This window comes from Hyla sarda, chromosome 1 (assembly GCF_029499605.1).
Source record: "Hyla sarda isolate aHylSar1 chromosome 1, aHylSar1.hap1, whole genome shotgun sequence".
NCBI classification, from domain to species: Eukaryota; Metazoa; Chordata; class Amphibia; order Anura; family Hylidae; genus Hyla; species Hyla sarda.
The window spans coordinates 343,168,906-343,188,492 of NC_079189.1; the positions used below are offsets into that span (position 1 = coordinate 343,168,906).

Consider the following 19,587-nt stretch of genomic DNA (forward strand, 5'->3'; position numbering starts at 1 on the left):
TTATTTTGTTTGTTTACACAGGGGCAATTATTGGTAGAACTAGCCAATATCACCCTGTGTAATAGGGACAGCAATTTACCAAAGAACAAGCACCTTGTTCATCAGCTGATTGGGTTTTTAGACCCGTCAAAAAAAATTGCTCATTGGTCACGCAACTCCCTGTGGCCAACAAGTGTTTGTGTGGCCCTTTGCTGCCATCAATCTATCAAACATTCATTACGACCCTCCCCACACACTGCTTGAGTCTTGTAATAGGCTCTTTAAACAAGTGCCAATCTACAAGATGAATGATTGTTTACATTGCATTGGGCCATCTATTAGGGTACTGAAATTACTGTACCAAAGCAGAAGACCTGTTAAACAGTCAATAATTTTCTGCTGTGAAAGTGCTGATGTGCGTCAAATTTATGAAGCGGCACAGGTGCACACATGATAAATTTGTCTAAGCAATACACAGCTAGGAGAAATTTCTAACTGAAAGTAAAAGTGGCTGTGCTATTGCTGTTTGTTGCTGTATTGCATTGCTAACCCCCTATAACTTTCTTATTTTTCCATATACTGGGCTAAATTTTTTTCCATGACCTGTAGTTTTTAATAGTAACACTTTTGTGTATATGTGCTTTACACTCGCTTCAATGACTGAACACAGCTTTAAATCTGCAGCCTCAAATCTTGCACATTAAATATGTGCAGGATACTGTAAGTGTAAATAGACCCTTAAAGAGTACCTGTCATCAACTAAACTTTCCCTGATCCCCCTCCCCATCTGTCCCTTACTCTAACTATGCCTATCCCCTGTGTTTATTGAGGTTTAAAACGCTGAGGAAATACCTTTTTTTTTTTTATCCCTCTTCATTAGCTCAGGAGCACTGTCTTTCTGAGGGGTGGAAGGAGGCGGGTCCCGGGAGGCATGATGTCACATGAAGCCTGGCCGGGACTCTGCTTCTGCCAGTCTTCCTGTATGTTGCTCTCCCTCTGCAGCAGTGTTTCCCACCCAGGGTACCAACAGCTGTCCGGGCATGCTGGGAATTGTAGTTTTGCAACAGCTGGAGGCACCCTGGTTGGGAAACACTGATCTTCAGTGTGCATACAGACTAAGTACAGGGGAGGGACGGCAGCCTCTGTCTCTCTCTCTCCTGTGTCTCTCTGCACTAAAAAGTCAATGCTGAGAACCAGGGGCGGTGGGAGCAATTACAGAGGCAGTAATTAAGATGAATTTCAGGGGGGGGGGGGGGGTGGCACAGAGCAGGGAGTGCAGTGAGATAATACAATGTATAAGATAACGTGTGGTGAGGGGCAGGGAGAACAAAGAGCAGGGGGGAGGTGACTGGCCTCTGTTATATGAGAGGCATGTGCAGGCTTGTACCTCACAGTGCTGCTCCAGGCTGGGAGCGAGTCCTGAGCTGAGAGTACTGAACTTCCTGTGGAAGGACCAGGGCCCTTTCAGCATTAGTCCTAAAAGCTGTACACTTACTATGAAAAGCATAGGAAGCTGCCTGCAGACCAGGCATAGAAGAGAGACCCCTAGTGGCTAAAAGTATAAAATGAAAAAACTGGTATAAATATTAGTATTTTTTTAATGAAGATATATTACAATATGTCTTCATTAATGATTATGAACAACATATTAGAAGTTTTTGTTGATGACAGGTACTCTTTAAAGGGGTTGTGCGCTGCCCTGACTTTCGGAGCTCTGCTCACAGCGTCCGGAAGTTCATTACTCCGAACGCTGTGTGCGCGCTTCCGTGTTCGTGTCTCGCCCGCCCCCTCAACGAAAGTCTAAGGGAAGGGGGAGCGACCGCTGACACGCCCCCTTCCCATAGACTTTGGTAGAGGGGGCGGGCGAGACGTCACGAGGGGCCGTGCGTTACGTCACGCCCGGCGGCCGCGAACACAGAAGCCCACACACATCGTTCGGAGTAATGAACTTCCGGACGCTGTGAGCGGAGCTCCGCAAGTCAGGGCAGCGCACAACCCCTTTAAGAGAAACCAGGGGCCAGCCCTTGGCAGTTCTGCAGCACTAGTGGTTAAAGCAAGAGGAGCATGCTAGTGGGCAGGGGCCTAGGAGCCATGTGGGGGAGAGCAGTGGTGGAGAGTGAATGTGATAATATGACAACTAGCTCATTCCTCCAATAATATATTATTTGGCATTGTTGTCCAGTCAGTACTGACTATGATCTGAATATGATACTGGCAAGCCTGTTAAAACGATGCACTAATATATTTAGCTTTTAAAATGTATTTTTATTAATATGTTTCTTTTAATAGGTAAAAGAAGATAATCAGGAAATAGCTAGCATGGAACGACAGTAAGTGTGTTTCTTATCATTATTCTTTATGGGAATTGCAGTGTCATTATGTAACAGCTGAACAGTGCAGATTGCTATGAATGATGTCTGTACATTGACAGATCCTGAGATACATAAAATGCTAGACAGGGCTAACTCCTAAACTACTTGTAAATTATTTTTTTTAAGTATTTATTTAAGCTTTTTCAAATAAAAAACGAGAAAACAACAAAAGAACAACAGTTGGACATGACAGAGCAGCCCAGTGAAGAATATTACATGTGCACTACAACACCGAAGAAAAACCACCCCGGATGGGAATAGAAAGAACATTGGATATAAACAAGATGTAATTCAGCACCAGTATGTCAGGAGAAAGGCATACACTGCACAACCACCAGAGTAAACCAGGCCCAACAACATCTAGACAAACAACCACAATCACACACCATTCCCCCTCCGAAGTCCCCCCTTCCCCCATCCAGCACAGCAGAGCTAAGCCAGAACACAGCTAAACGCGCTGAGACATCCATTCAGGAGGATCCGCTGAGGCATCCAGGAGCAACCAGGGCATCCAGACCCTATCAGATTTCTTGGGGCACTGCCTGCTAATATACAGGGTACGGTACAGGGAAAGGTACTTATTCACCAGAGCAATCCAATGAGATAAAGGTGGGGTAGCCATATCCACATCACAGCAACCACGGACACAAAATAAAAAGAAACAGCGCCTATGGGAGCCCGATTCCTGACCATTAATGAGACCCAAAAGACAGACCTCAGGAGTTAGAATAAAGGGAAACTGAACCACCTCCCTTCTATTTGTAAATTATTGTAATGGAATGCAATGTGATCATAATTTCCTGGAAAAATAGGGAAATCTACAACAGATTACATCTTTATTTTATTTTTTTTATATATAACAATTGTCAATTATTGTCAATTGCAGACATTTATTTATGAAAGGGCCATTTGGTTCCTTAGCCGAATATTTGTTCAAAATCTGATTATACAAGAGTATAATAAAAGATTACATTTACACTATTATTTCTATACAGTAGTTAGCAATGGTCAAATTAAAACTGAAAAGCAAGGCCAATGAGCAATTTCCCTGTTACCAAAGCTCTGATGTGTGATTTATAAAAAAAAAAGTCAATAGTCTACATTCATGAAAGAGGCAGGTTAGATTGTCAAAACTATCCAGATAGGATGCAAAGGATTGCAGTCATTATTTGTCACTCACACTTTGTCAGCTTAAGAACAGAATTCACATCCAATAAACACTAAATATAGTTTGTACAGATGAGAAAAGACATACAGTATGTCCAAGGGTTGGGGGAAGAGGTGGATGAAGTGGAGGGGTATGGGTAACTTTAGAACTTTGTTTTCCCATATTGATCCAGTGACAAAAAGGCTGGATCAACATATAATGCAAGCGTTTTATATGTTAAACTCACTTATCACTTACAGTGAAATGGGGAGGTGACTGTGAAACAATAATTTAATACTGTACTTGGTTCCCTTTGTCCAATGCTGATTCTCAGACTTTCTTAGGCTGGGTTCACACCACGTTTTCTTAAATACGGTTCCTGCATACGGTTGGGAGGAGGGGGGGCGGGGCTTAATCGCGGCGCCCGCACTCAGCCGTATTCGGGAACCGTATTTAATGCAAGTCTATGAACCGACCGGAGTGATCCGCAGCCTCCGGTCGGCTTCGTTTTCGGCCGTATGCGGTTTCCCGACCGCAGGCAAAAACGTGCCTAAAATTTCCACCTGTTGTCTGTTCCATTTGCACAACAGCATGTGAAATGGATTGTCAATCAGTGTTGCTTCCTAAGTGGACGGTGTGATTTCACAGAAGTGTGATTGCCTTGGAGTTACATTGTGTTAGAGCGTTCCCTTAAATATATATATTTTTTAAATCAGATAATTTTTATTAAAATTTTAAACATGTTTTTTACAAGAAACAGTACACAAAGCAGTCGTCGGGGGGTCAAAATGGTGTACCCAGGGTCCCCAAACACCATCAAACTTCCTTTCAATGTTACGTTTAATATATATCCCTTTTTCCAAGCGCACTATCTGCTTTATTCTTTTAATAAGATCAGCTACCCCCGGAGGGGACGGTCTGATCCAGAACTGTGCAATCAGTTTCCTGGCTTGATACAACACACGTAAGATCCCAACTTCTCTCATGGAAGGTTCCTGATCACATCCAACAAGGCCAAGAAGGGCACACCTTGGGTGCTCTATTCAGTGTGACCCCATAGACAGTCCTAATAAGGTGTATCATATCAGTCCAATAAGCAGTTAAGACAGGACACTCCCACATCATATGTAGCAAGTGAGCCTCCAACTCACCACACCTAGGGCAGGTAGAGTCAGGCCGAACACCAATGTTATGTAAGAACAGTGGGGTCTTATACACCCTGTGCAAAAAGAATAACTGTGATAGTCTATTAGACTCTGACAAGGACAATGACGGGGTAAGTGACAGAACAATAGACCATTCCTTGTCACTCAACCCACCAAGGTCTCTCTCCCACTTAGTTCGAACTGTTAAGGGGAAACGTTCATGGTAAAAACTTAACAACTCACCGTAAAGCCAAGAAATAACTCCCGCAGACTCCCGCCTCATAACTACAGATTCTAGGACCCTGTTAGTTTGTATCTCCATCAGCCGCAGCCGATTTTGAGTTTCGTACACATGACGAAGTTGCAGGTAGCGATAAAAGGATGAGCGTGGTAAAGCAAACTCTTCCTGCAAGTCCTCAAAGGATCGAACCACCCCCTGTACAACTAACTGACCCACTTCGCGCAGTCCCTTTCTCTCCCAATAACCAGCTTCCACAAAAGAATAGAAAACCGGCAAGCCCAGGTTACGCCACAGCGGGGTACAAGATATGGAACTCGTAAGACTTAGTAACTTATGCGTATGGCCCCAGAGCTTGCACAGGAGCTGGGTAGTGGGAGAGGAATCCGGAGGTCTGGTCAGGGCTCCAATTTCCAGAATATGCAGTGGCACTCTCTCTCCATGTTTGGCCATAAATAAACGACCCGTAGGACCCAGTAAAGACTCCTTCGCCCACCTTCTAACCTGATGCAGTTGCGAGGCGAGATAATACAACCAGGGATTAGGTAACGCCAACCCACCTGCAGTTTTTCCCCTTTGTAATGTCTCAAGTTTGATCCTAGCAGTCGCCACCCCCCCCCCCCCCCCCAACTGTCTGAAAAGCCGCTGTATTCTATGAAAATAAGTCATTGCTATCCACACTGGTGAGTTCTGCAGCACATATAATAACTGCGGCATGAGCTCCCTTAATTTTTTTGAGCAGTGTATAATACTTTTACAGACTCTGTAGCGCAGTGTGGTATGGCTGTCAGTGTCTAGCACTGCATATTTGGTCCTTCCTCTGGAAAGGGCTAGTAGACATGCATACAAGACATAATGTCTTGCAGTAACATTGTGGGGCACCGATAGGCTCATAATCGTTTCTCTTTGTAAAGAGAAAAAAAACTTAGATATTGTGTTTTCTATTGTATGGTAGCTCGTGGAAATTAAGCAATTATCATGGCATACTATTATAGTTCAGACTGCCTGGAGAGATAACTGCCTTACTCTTGTTCTTTGGGAGATCAGATGTGTCCGGCAGCAGCTTAATCCTGTCTCCCTAATCGAAACATATGTACATTCTGCTGAGTCAAGTATACATATGTATAGGAGGATTGGGGGAGATAGTCGTTGGCTGAACAAGTTATAAGGTCAGCTTTTTGGTGGTGATTGGGTTGTGTGAATAAGGTTGGGTTCACACCACGTTTTTGCAATACAGTTCCTGTATACGTTTTCAATTTGAAAACCGTACAGAACCGTATTAAAAACCGCATGCATTGACTCTCCATTGAAAACCGTATGCCAAAAGATACATCAGGTTGTGTCTGTTTTGCATCTTGTACGGTTTTGTCAGTTTTTTTTCCCATACCCAAAACTGTAGCCTACCACTGTTTTTGGTCTGGGTGAAAAAACGTATTGAAACGTATATGTTTTTTGTTTTTTTTACATGGGAGTCAATGGGAACCGTACAGAACCGTATGTGCATACGGTTCCATCCGGTTTTCACCATACAGTTTTTGACCTTGCACAGTTGTTTTTCTTGGAATTTCAGTCAAACAAGTGAAACTTTATTCGTAATGGAATGAAAAGTTAAAAACGTATGATTTTTTTTTCTTAAAAAATTGATACAACCGGACATCATTTTTCAAACCGTGTACGGATTAAAATTTGTACACATGTTTTGATACAGTTTAGTCTGGTTTTGAGGAATCCTTATTTTTTTTATTAATCAAAAACCTGATACGGGAACTGTATTGCAAAAACGTGGTGTGTGAACCAAGCCTAAAAGAACACTTCGGAAAACATGTTATATGACTTTATAATAAATAACCCCCTCCCTGTCCGATAATCACCCCTTCCTCTTGCCTCAATCCCATCTGCTGCCCAAGGAAAATAAAAATGCAAACTCTTTCAGCAGCCAGAGGAAAAGCAAATACTTGCATATTGTCTCTTAGGATTTAGAACATCCTTCCATAGTTCCTCTCCAGACAAAAAAGTTATGAAATTATTCAGATCAGCTGAAATTAGACAGAAATAGCCTATACCATGGTCTTTCCTTGTAGGTTTGCCAATGTAATGAAACTCTGTGAACAAAGTGAGGCGGCTCAATTATCTATAGTGCACAATTCATGCCATGTCAACAACTGACATCTAGCCAAATATATGTATTACCATAACTAATATTGTTTTTTGTTTTATCAACAGGTTAACAGATATTAAGGTAAAGGCTAAGCAACTTAATGAAGAACTTGGAAGGCTGGATATGGATTTGGAAGAGCACCAAGGTAGTTTTATTGCAGGTTATACAATCATTCTTAAACTGGTTAAAACTACCTGCAACAAAGCAGTAACCTCTTTATTTATACTCAGTCTACAGCAGCAGTGCCAGAATATTGGCAAATGGAAATTGGATCTCACTTATTATACTGTGGCCATAAAAGGTTTAATTAGAATAAAATGCAATAAATTACACTATAATTTTGTCTCCCAATTTTTTTGTAAAGTACTTATAGTTAATCTTATATATATTCACCTATAGTACCCTAATAAAACTTTATATTTACCGTATATACTCGAGTATTAGCTGACCCGAATATAAGGCGAGGCCCCTAATTTCACACCAAAAACCCAGGAAAAGTTATTGACTCGACTATAAGCCTAGGGTGAGAAATACATCATCCCCCCATGTCATCATCCCCCCGTCATCAGCCAGACCCCCGTCATCATCACCCTGTCATCATCCCCCCCTTCATCATCCGCCCTTCATCATCACCGCCTGTCATCATCCCCCCCTTCATCATCCCCGCCTGTCATCATCACCGCCTGTCATCATCCCCCCCTTCATCGTCACCGCCTGTCATCATCCCCCTGTCATCATCCCACACCCCCCCTTCATCATCACCACCGCCTGTCATCATCCCACACCCCCCCTTCATCATCACCACCGCCTGTCATCATCCCCCTGTCATCATATCCCACCCGCCTTCATCATCACCGCCTGTCAATCCAGTGGTCTTCAACCTGCGGACCTCCAGATGTTGCAAAACTACAACTCCCAGCATGTCCGGGCATGCTGGGAGTTGTAGTTTTGAAACATCTGGAGGTCCGCAGGTTGAAGACCACTGCGGCCTTCATCATCATCCAGACCCCCCCCCCCCCTTTTAGTTTTCCACTCACCTCCTCTCGGTGGGAAGGAAGGGTGAGCTGGTCCGGGCCATCTATGCTGCAGGGACCGTCCGGTGGGGAGGGTTAGTCATTCCGGGCTGTCCATCATCACCGGGGGGCCCTCTTCTCCGCTCCGGGCCCAGCCCCAGACTAGTGACATTGCCTTGATGACGACGCACATGAACGTCCCTGTGCGTCGTCGTCAAGGCAACGTCACTAGTCCGAGGCTAGACCCGGAGCGCGGAGAAGAGGACCCCCCCCCCCCCCGGTAAAAATGGACAGCCCGGAAGACTAACCCTCCCCACCGGACGGTCCCTGCAGCATAGATGGCCCGGACCAGCTCACCCTTCCTTCCCACCGAGGGGAGTAGAGTAGAAAACTAAAGGGGGGGGGGGGGGGGTCTGGATGATGACGAAGGCCGCAGTGGTCTTCAACCTGCAGACCTCCACATGTTTCAAAACTACAACTCCCAGCATGCCCGGACAACCGATGGCTGTCCGTGCATGCTGGGAGTTGTACTTTTGCAACATCTGGAGGTCCGCAGGTTGAAGACCACTGAGAAGGGATTGACAGGCGGAGAGTTCACTCGAGTATAAGCCGAGGAGGGTGTTTGGAGCATGAAAAATCGTGCTGAAAAACTCTGCTTATACTCGGGTATATACGGTACTCAAAAAAATGAGAAAAACAAGATGTTTAACTCAAAAGTACATCAATAAAAACACAGTGGAGTTGGCCCAAATGGTTACAGAAGAGGTGCTATGAACCAGGTTGTTGGTATGGTATGAAATGTAATATCATACAGTGTAGTTCCAAGTGCTCTAAACCAGTATCAGTGGGTAGTCCTGTTACTGATAGTTCAACATATTTTCTACAGTGCCCAACAGTGGAGTGTAGACAGAAGGTTGTAGCCAGTTTAGATGACCAGGCCTGGCCTGAAGTCTAATAGACATCCTGAAATGCAGCAAGGCACTTGTGTAAACTTATCCTTGCTGACTAATTGAATTGGTCCTCTTGACCTTTAGACTTGAAGAAAATAAATGTAGATCGGAACCCTTTGGATTGGACCGATTAATTCCTGGGGTTTAGCTACTGTGTCTTTGCTGGGTTGTAAGCACATAAGGTCCAGGGATTCTATGGACAACACACTTGATTACTTTACACTGGCTGATATGTCACTGGATGCTGAACTAGACCCCTCTCCTCTAGGAAGGATATCCTTATCTCAGCTAGATAGGGGATTGGTGGCTTGAGCAAGGACCTCCCACTTTCTAGACCTTCGAACAATGTATGTATGTGTGTGTAGTGACTAAACAACCACTATACATCAGCATTACAATGGGGAATTAATTAGTGCTGGTCTAGGGGTGTGTTTCCATCAACCAGAAAGGATAGCTAGTAAAGAATGTAGTGGGACACTGTAGGCTGAGGAGAAACACAGCTGAACACTGAGGAGTACTTTTGTTGAGGCAACTGTCAAATGGCCCGCAAATATTTTGCCCTCGCTGGGCGGCAGATAAATGCTTCAACAACGATACCACCCAGTGTTCTGCTACATTTCTCCATGCCCGATGTGGGTTTGTTTGCTGAGCCCTTTTAAACTACCTATAGGAGCCATTGAATTATGGAAAGAATTGGTGGCCCAAGATCGCTGACTCACATGTATTTATGAAAAGTCATAATTTTTACTCAATATCACCATGTTTCAGCTCCCAATATCCCATTCTATTTTGCATGTGTCATATCTGAGTTTTTTTTTTCTGTTTTCCCCATCCTATTTCCTTGCAATCTTTTTATTTTTGCCTCTACTGCTTCTGTTTTCTTCTCTGTGGATTATTTTATAGAAGGTAAGATCTTATATTACTTTAAAAGTTCACCCCTAAGAACAGCAAAATCAAACTACTTTTTATGTGTTTATCTGTTCAGCCCCACTTTTAATACGTATACACCTTTCTAGAGTTTAATGAGGTTTCTTATACAGCTAGTCCACTTATTTTATAGCATCCTTGACTTGTCTATCGTGTACATACAATTACAGCCTGTATTCTGTAATTGCTTATGTACACATCTTATTTACATTATTGAATATAGCTTTTCATGCTTCTTGCTACATGCGTATGTTATTTTATTAACTGAATAAAAACGCTAAAACCAATACAACTAAAAAGTGTTTAATGGTTCGCTAAAGCTGCCCATTCATAAGATGTCATTGGGCAGAATTTGGACAGTCATTTTTGGGATTGTTCTGTGAGCAATCCACCCAGCCACATGCCAGACTAAAAACTGGCCCATCAGGAAAAAAAATTTTTTTTAAATTCACACACACAAGGGGCTTGTAGAAAATGAAAATGCCATACATTTGCAATTTTAGTTGACCATGGGTGAAAAAATCCAACCAGACTGATCAAATTTTGGCCATGCGTATAATTTTTAAGTGATAGTTGGCTTTTATCTAATGTACGTGGAGAGCTTTAGACTTCCACCCAAGTTGGACCTTTCTTATTACTTTTCAGAATTTGCTCTCTGTAGTTGTAAATTCTGTAAGCGCTTTGATAAATGGGCAGACTGCATTCTACTCTTTTGTGTAAAGGATTCACAGCTCATGGAACGTTCAGTCACTCATAGATATGATAATGTTATGAATACCGTATGTGTTAGGACAACAAAGGAACACCTTTGGCATAGATTGGCTTTAAGGAGATATCCAGCCAAAAGTGGTCAAAATATAAATGTAAGTTATATATATGCTTACCATGACTCCACAAGACATCCCAGCTGATTTGTTTAAAAATCGTACCCCCATAGCCCCCATAAAATGCCTTAGAAAATTCAGCTGAGAGCTGGAAAAAACTACAAAAACCATCAGCTTGTTTCCTGTGTGAGCTGCAGGGATCCTTTGAGAGATCTAAGCAGGGGTCACATGGCTTGAGAAGCAGTGAATATAGATAAAGGAGGGTGTGTGCGGCCTCAGCCAATAAGGGACAATCACACACTTCACACTGGAGTGCTGGCTTTGTATCCTAAGTAGAAGGGAATGTGACATGTGGTCTACATGTAGATGACAGTGTGCTAAGAACTACTGGACTTCCTGTCTGGAGGAAGAGCTGAGAGAAACAGTATGTTCTCAGCAAAGGTTACACTTGTACAATGCAAAGTTATATACCTTTAACATATGCAGCTATATAAAGATAATTTAATTTGGCTGGAGTTCTCCTTTTTAAACACCAAATGAACAGTTCTTGTTTTGACCAGCAAAATATAGTATAGTATATGGTATAAAGTCTGTACAGAATTTTTTGCAATTTACTTCAGCCTTTTTGTAGTGTACATGACAATATTCCATGAATTTCTCTGAATACCTATGTTAGAAGTAAACTCCGTAAAACTGTATATGTATAGATATAGTTGAAAATGAATGCCCGATAAATCAGCCTTTACTAGAAAATAACTAAATTATTATTATTTTTTAATTAAATGAGGAAAGGGAGATTACTCAATATCTACAAAGCTGGAAGGGAAACCAGTAAGACATCCTACAGCTGCAAGGAAATAAATTCTCTGTGTCCCCCTGGAATGTGTTATTGTTTAATTCACAACCTTAAGGAAAAAGGATGTGGATGCAATCTTATCTCTTTAAATTACCTTTACATCATGTACTCTTCATGCAGTTTGCATTTACAGGAAAAGAGAAAACATATAAAAAAATAATATGGATACAGATTAACCCCTTAAGGACTCAGCCCATTTGGGCCTTAAGGACTCAGACAATTTTATTTTGACATTTTTCGTTTTTTCCTCCTCGCCTTCAAAAAATCATAACTCTTTTATATTTTCATCTACAGACTAGTATGAGGGCTTGTTTTTTGCGAGACCAGTTGTCCGTTGTAATGCCATCACTCACTTTACCATAAAATGTATGAGGCAACCCAAAAAATACTATTTGTGTCGGGAAATTAAAAAGAAAACCGCAATTTAGCAAATTTTGGAAGGTTTCGATTTCATGCCGTACAATTTACGGTAAAAATTACATGTGTTCTTTATTCTTTGGGTTATTTATTCTTACGATTAAAATGATACCCATGATTACATACTTTTCTATTACTGTTGCGGTTAAAAAAAAATAGCAAACTTTTTAACCAAATTAGTACATTTAAAATCCCCCTATTTTGAAGACATATAACTTTTTCATTTTTCCGTATAAGCGGCGGTATGAGGGCTCATTTTTTGCGCCGTGTTCTGTACTTTTTATTGATACCATATTTGCCTATATAAAACTTTTAATAAATTTTTTATTAATTTTTTGGAATAAAAGGTTATAAAAAAAAGCAGCTATTTTGGACCTTTTTTTTTATTACGTTCACGCCATTCACCGTACAGTATCATTAACATTTTATTAAAATTTTTATTGGGGGAGGGTGTTTTTCAAATTTTTTTTACTTTTACTTTTTTTACTTTTATTTTTACACTTTAATAGTTCCCATAGGGGAATATTTATAGCAATTAGAGATGAGCGAACTTACAGTAAATTCAATTCGTCACGAACTTCTCAGCTCGGCGGTTGCTGACTTTTCCTGCATAAATTAGTTCAGCTTTCCGGTGCTCCGGTTGGCTTGAAAAGGTGGATACAGTCCTAGGAAAGAGTCTCCTAGGACTGTATCCACCTTTTCCAGCCCACGGGAGCACCTGAAAGCTGAACTAATTTATGCAGGAAAAGTCAGCAACCGCCGAACCGAGAAGTTCGTGAAGAATCGAATTTACTGTAAATTCGCTCATCTCTAGTAGCAATCATTCGATTGCTAATACTGTTCAGTGCTATGCATAGGACATAGCACTGATCAGTATTATTGGTCATCTTCTGCTCTGGTCTGCGATCGAGCAGACCAGAGTAGAAGATGACCGATAATACTGATCAGTGCTATGTCCTATGCAGCGGAGGTAGGTGAGGGGACCTCCGGCTGCAGTGCTGGATGACCGGATCGCCGCGGCAGCGCTGCAGGCAATCCGATCATCCATTTTAGTAACCACGATGCTGCAGATGCCGTGATCTGTATTAATCACGACATCTGAGCGGTTGATGGCGGACATCCGCGCGATCGCGGATGTCTACCATTACCGGCAGGTCCCTGGCTGCTATCAGCAGCCGGGACCTGCCGCGCATGATCCGAGCATCGCTCCGATGCTCGCGGTTATGCTTAGGACGTAAATGTACGTCCTGGTGTGTTAAGTACCAGCTCACCAGGACGCACATTTACGTCCTGCGTCGTTACAGGGATAAAGGGGTACTCCCGTGAAAAACTTTTTTTTTTTTTTTTTTTTTTTTAAATCAACTGGTGCCAGTAAGTTAAACAGATTTGTAAATTACCTCTATTAAAAAATCTTAATCCTTCCAGTACTTTTTAGGGTCTGTATACTACAGAGGAAATGGTTTTCTTTTTGGAACACAAAGCTCTCTGCTGACATCATGACCACATTGCACTCTGCTGACATCTCTGTCCATTTTAGGAACTGTCCAGAGTAGGAGAAAATCCCCATAGCAAACATATGTCCTAAAATGGACAGAGATGTCAACAGAGAGCACTGTGGTCATGGTGTCAGCAGAGAGCTCTGTGTTCCAAAAAGAAAATAATTTCCTCTGTAGTATACAGACCCTAAAAAGTACTGAAAAGATTAAGATTTTTTAATAGACGTAAATTTTTTAATAGACGCAAATCTTTTTAACTTTTTGGCACCAGTTGATTTAAAAAAAAAAAAGTTTTCCACGGGAGTACCCCTTTAAGGTCCAGATTTCTAATTGTTTAGGGATTATAAAATGCCTGATCTTTTATTCCCACTACTTCAAGAGGTGTCTGGCCAGCCCATTCCCTATTGAAAAGGCATGCATGCTCAGCCTTTGTCTGCCACTGTATTTGCTTTGGTGTGGATGAGGCCTTAAAAGGAACCATACTTATTATTTAAATTAATGAATTCACTTTATCTTATTTTTCACATTTACCAAAAAACGATGACTCTCTTCAGTATTAATTATTGCCAAGAAGCCTAATACTATACATACTTCCTGTTCTGTAGAGATCACCGCTAAGCAGTCATCACATTTTTGTCACAGGCAGCATTACAATGAAAGGTGACGCCTATATATAGATGTTACTGGTTTGCACCATTCACAAAAATACTATGATAACAGCTTCCCTCCTTCCTTAACCTGCATAATGACCTCTGCACAGGTCACAGAACATACCTAGAAAACTTTCCCACAGAAGTCTTTGGGGAAATTTTATCATTTTTTGCACTAGTGCAGAGTGGCAAAATTGCACAATTGTTTTGTGCAAAGTGGGTTTTTGTTCAATATTTTTTTTGCGCAAAGATGAAGATAGTCCCCTCCAGACTATTGGTTCTTATAATTCATGTGGCTATAAGGGGGGGCTTTATGGACTGTTTTTGTGGCATTTTTTGGGTTTGTGGATCCATTAGGAAACAGAAGTAAAAGTGCTTCCTTTATATTTCACATTCCTTTTGAATCCTCTTCTGGTTTTGATAAAAAAAAAAAAAAAAAACTAAATGGAAAAACTACCACATAAACTGCTATAAAAACTGTGTAACACCTCCCAAAACTACATTCATAAATGTTATAAGTAGTAGTTCAACCTACGGTTAGGATATGAAAGCAGACAAGTTACAATAATCTGTATCAGTATCTGGTTTTAATTAGTGGGGGAAAAAAACATTTTAACAGAACTGTAGCTTCTTAAAATGTATTTAGTTTAGGGAGGATTTTCACCACATACCCACAGTATTATTCTGATGTTAAAGTGTACTGTCCATGAAAGGTACATTCTGAAATAATAGAAAACTAGTGAATAGATATAGATGTATCACATTATATTGTGAAAGTAATTTTGTCCTCCTTTACGCAGTTTCCTTCTATCTTTCTAATCTCTGCATCCAGCATTTATACAAGCACCAGACACATTAGGAGACAGTAGTCTTCCGTGCACCAATCCCATTGTTTTTGTTGTTTAGTAATGTCAGAGAAGTCTGGTCAAGGGTCTGAGTACTTTTGCAAGGTACTGATGGCATGGGATGGAAACAATCAATCAGAATCATCCTCTGTGAAAGGAAGTTATTTTGTGATAAACTAGGAAAGGTTTAGTCAAAGTAGGCGTAAATTAAACTTCCTGACTGGAACCAGGAGGAAGGTAAACCGTCTCAATTAAGGAGACTTGGACTTAACTCTAATCACATTTAGATAACAGCATGTTTGTCTTATAAGCCATCAGAACTGCTTCACTACAAAAGACATGGGTGTAACACCTTGTTCCTATGCAAATTACAAGAGAGTCTAAACATTTCTAGTAAAAACATGCTAGTGTGATAAAATGTGTGGTGGCCTGTTTGAGCAGAGTGAATTTTTAACCAGAAACATTAGCAATGATGATATGTCTACTAGTCAGATGATGACCTTCACCTTATAAGGGCCTTTATACAAAGTGATTAATGCCCAAATGGACTGGTTCCTGCCCTATGTGAAAGACCCAGCGATCAGCGGACAAACAAGCTTGTTCATCAGGTGATCATTGGGATCATGCAGCCTTAAAAACCATTGTTAGTCAGCCTTACTGTGGAAACAGGGAATGTGCTGTCAACAATGATATTAGTTAAGGACAATCCAGTAATGGTTTGTCCAGGACTGCACTGGCAATGATTGAGCCAAGTAAAGGCTCTGTTAAATAATTGCCAATCGACTAGATCGGCACTCATGTTGGGCAGCAGTCGGCCTGTCAATAACTACTGGAATCTTGATTTAAATTTTCCTTGCCTCCTGTTTCTGTGAACAATAATTTCACAAATAGTAATATCCTAACTTAAGATTTGGTCATTTAGAATCCTCTGATGGATTCATAATAATTGTGACTTATATAGTAATCTGTTCACACATTAGACATTATTACATATAAATTATAAGTAGGCTATATGAAAGTACTCACATGGTGACAGACATTCCAGTAAAAAAAGAAAAATCTATTCTTCCCCTTGTTGTTTGTTTTCTGTATGGCAGTTTCCTCCAGCTGTTGGAAAACAACAGGTCCCAATGTATAGCTCTTTTTCCATAGTAGGAGCCATGGGAAAGTAGTTATCAAGCCTCCCCCACCAGTGCCCAGGCTTGCTGGATTTATGTAGAAACTGATGCCTCCACATAATTCAAGCAAACCCTTGCACCTATACTGAAATCTGAGCTAGCTATGTTTTGCCAGTGTAAACTGGCATTAATCTGGCGAGCTGGACTGACACGCCCTGTTCCACTAGGCCACACCCCTAGCACAAATAGAAAATAATCGCATAACATCTGCAGCTAGTGCAAAAGTGTGATAACCATCATTTCCTTCATAACTATTACTATTTTTGCTAGATGGAAAAGTAATCACATATAACACCCCCCCAACAGTTTCACAGAATCTAGAGAGCCACAAGTTGCAGATTATTGCTTTATGGGTTTCTCCCTATTCTCTAATAAATACTTTTTAAGCCCGGTCAGAAATTACCTATTTTTTTTTTTCAAAATAAAGCATTTATGCTAAAGGAGAAAAAAAATGATAAATATTATTCATAGAATAAAGAGACTTAAAACAAAAATATCTGGGAAAATGTGATTCTTCCTAAAATTTTGAAAATTTTTCCCGAAAAAGACCTACAAAATGAATTGATATATGCTCTTATAATAAATAATTAAAAAACCCAATGCATTCCGCAAAATAAATAATCAAAGACATTAAGGTTAAACTAATAAACAGAAAAAAATACACCGTTAGGCTAGTTTCAAACATGGGCCCTCATTTACTATTGCAAATCCGACCTGTTTTGTTGGGTTGTGCGCCAGATTCTGTCGCATTGTGCCAGAAATTCTGTCTGCGCCAGATTTTGCACCAGAATAAAAAAAAAAACCCGACCAACTCTCCATTTCGCTAAGAAAACCCGCAAAGGGGCGTGGTCACTGGGAAAAGGGCGTGGTCTCCGAAAAGGGCGTGTTCTGACATTTTCACAAAAACCCAACATATTTACTAAGGTTTCCACATAAAATGTGGTGGATTTGAGCTGAGGAAAACCCAACAGATCAGAACATGTGTAAAAAAAAAAAAAGCAAAGTGTAGGGAAAGTGGAGAATGTAAAGAAACCTTAGTAAATACCGTGGGAAATAATTTGTAGGGAATTAAAACCCACAAAGTAACCTACACTCCACTCTTAGTAAAGAAGGGCCATTGTTTTTGCTTAGTTTTTTTCCCGACCTATTCCATTTGTAAAAATGCATCTACAAAATCGCAGGCAAATTGTGGCTGCACCTTTAACATTAAAGGAGAACTCTGGCTCTGGCTGCTACAACTAAAATAATAAACCTTAAAGGGGTACTCTGCCCCTGGACATCTTATCTGATGTCTGATTGCAGGGGGTCCGACCGCCGGGACTCCTCATGATCTCTGAGCGGCACCCTGAACATTTTTGTTCAGAACGCTGGGTTTGAGCGGTCGTGGTTGTGACTCCACGCCCCTCCACTTATGTCTTTGGGAGGGGGCGTGACAAGCAACCACAGCTGTCACGCCCCCAGGGACGGAGTACCCCTTTAAATTACCCTCTACCGCTGGTATTACTCGACACCACGTCGCACTGTGCTCAGCTAATGGTCAGCCACAGTGAAGTCCCGACTCACCTGGTGATAGGCTGAGTAACAGTGTGATGTATACAGGCCCAGGCACCTGAACAAAGGCCAGGCTTGGGCCTGTTAAATCGCAGTGATACTTCTGTAAACAATATCAAGGTGTTCAGTACTGCAGGCAGGTTAGATATTAAGAATCATTTTCAGACTTAGAGAAAAAGTGAACTTCTTTCTTCTTGTTTGTCTTCATATTTTAAATACTTTTAAACATTCTTATGCCGAAAATCATATATTGCAAGATGTAATCCGACATACCTCGGTCAGATGGAGATAGACACGAGTACAAACCTGCCGCGCAATACTTTTAATATATTGTCATGTCATGCACCAAATGCAGTAAGAAGACTGGGCTTGAGGATGGAAGGGGGATTGCAGCGGCATTGAGGGAGCGGTAGAAGGTAAGTTAAGATTTATTATTTTAGTTGTGACAGCCCAGGCATAAAGGCAAAATAAAAAAAAATGTTGCCCCGAGTTCTCCCTTAATATTCTCTATGTAAGTCTATGAGAAAGTGATTTTCTCAGCACCCAATGTGTTAAAATACGGTCACACTTATGTGCACTAAATGTCACTTATTTAAGCGACTGTAAAAAAATGCATCCGTATTGTTACATATTGTGTGCACAGACAACCACTCTTCCAGAGACTTATATAGAGCATGTTAATGTAAAAAATTGCAGACACATTTTTACAAATAAAATACGCCTGAAAAAACACTGTGAGAACATAGCCTTAGGGTACTTTCACACTTGCTATATACGCTTCAAATTTTATTATTAATTTACCAGCATAAAATCCGCAACATGAAATCCCCAGGGTATACAGTATGTGTGAACAGACCCTTACCCTATATTTGTTAGATTTTTGTCACCGATTTAGTAGCAAAACATGTGCAGCATGAAATCTGAAACATACACCGTATGTGTGAACATACCCTTAGAATGCTGAAGTCCAAAAGGTGCAATTTTGCTCTGCCCATAAAGAGGTTAATGTATTTCATGAGAACATTATTCATTTCATCAATTGTATAAGAAGCAAGTATTGCCTGATAGGCGCACAGTCAATAAATACATAAATGTACTGGGGAAATTGAATATTGAGGGAGAACACAAAGCACCTGAGCAGCAATTCACACATTTCTATAAATATTTAGATGAACAGTAATGTAAAGTAACATTCAGCATGTTGGATGTGCCACACGGTCACATTAAGTGGGTCAACCAGTCCCAGATCAAAGTAGTATTATACATCCACAGTGTTTAGCATAAGTTGGTAAACAAATGGTTGAAATGCTAAATTCAGTTCCTACATTGGTCACTCTTAAAGGGATACTTTGGGGAACTAAACCCATAGCCCATCCTTTCCCTCTCACCAACCTTTGTATTTGTCTAAATATCATTTATTAGCTATATACAGCAGTTTCCCTCTTTCAGTTGTCACTTACAGGCAGGAAATGAGAGAAAAATGTAATTCTCAAATCCACCTTGTCTTGGTGTAAACCAATCAATCAGACTAGCCCCCCACCCTTCAGGGCAACATCACCTGATTTCTGTTTGGTCTAGAGCTCTGGCTGTACAGCCACACCTCCCCTCCCTGTGTGAGGAGCTTGTGAGCTGTGAGAGAAAAGCAGTGAAGATTTAGTCACAACTGAGCACATAGCTGCTGTTTTTCTGCTGAATATCTAATCGCTGACTTCTGCTATTCAGAGCATAGCAAGATTTATTGCTTGATGTAGTATAGTCTGAAAGAAAATACATGTAGTGTGTGTGTGCTGCAGTGTAAGCATGCACACAGATAGAAAAATCAGTTGGCTGGCAGCCATTAC

General features: G+C 41.0%; 2 protein-coding genes across 5 annotated transcripts in view; one reads left to right on the top strand and one right to left on the bottom strand.

Annotated features, from left to right (window-relative positions):
• IFT74 (intraflagellar transport 74) overlaps positions 1 to 19,587 on the top strand; it is a 118,038-nt gene that overhangs the window by 57,524 nt on the left and 40,927 nt on the right. For all 3 annotated transcript variants that reach the window (XM_056520777.1, XM_056520768.1, XM_056520758.1), the window contains exons 12-13: positions 2,269 to 2,309; positions 7,105 to 7,184. In XM_056520777.1, coding sequence (XP_056376752.1) covers positions 2,269 to 2,309; positions 7,105 to 7,184 — 121 coding nt within the window. The remainder of the gene's footprint in view (positions 1 to 2,268; positions 2,310 to 7,104; positions 7,185 to 19,587) is intronic.
• LRRC19 (leucine rich repeat containing 19) overlaps positions 1 to 19,587 on the bottom strand; it is a 57,619-nt gene that overhangs the window by 34,132 nt on the left and 3,900 nt on the right. The gene's annotated exons all lie outside the window — the stretch shown is intronic.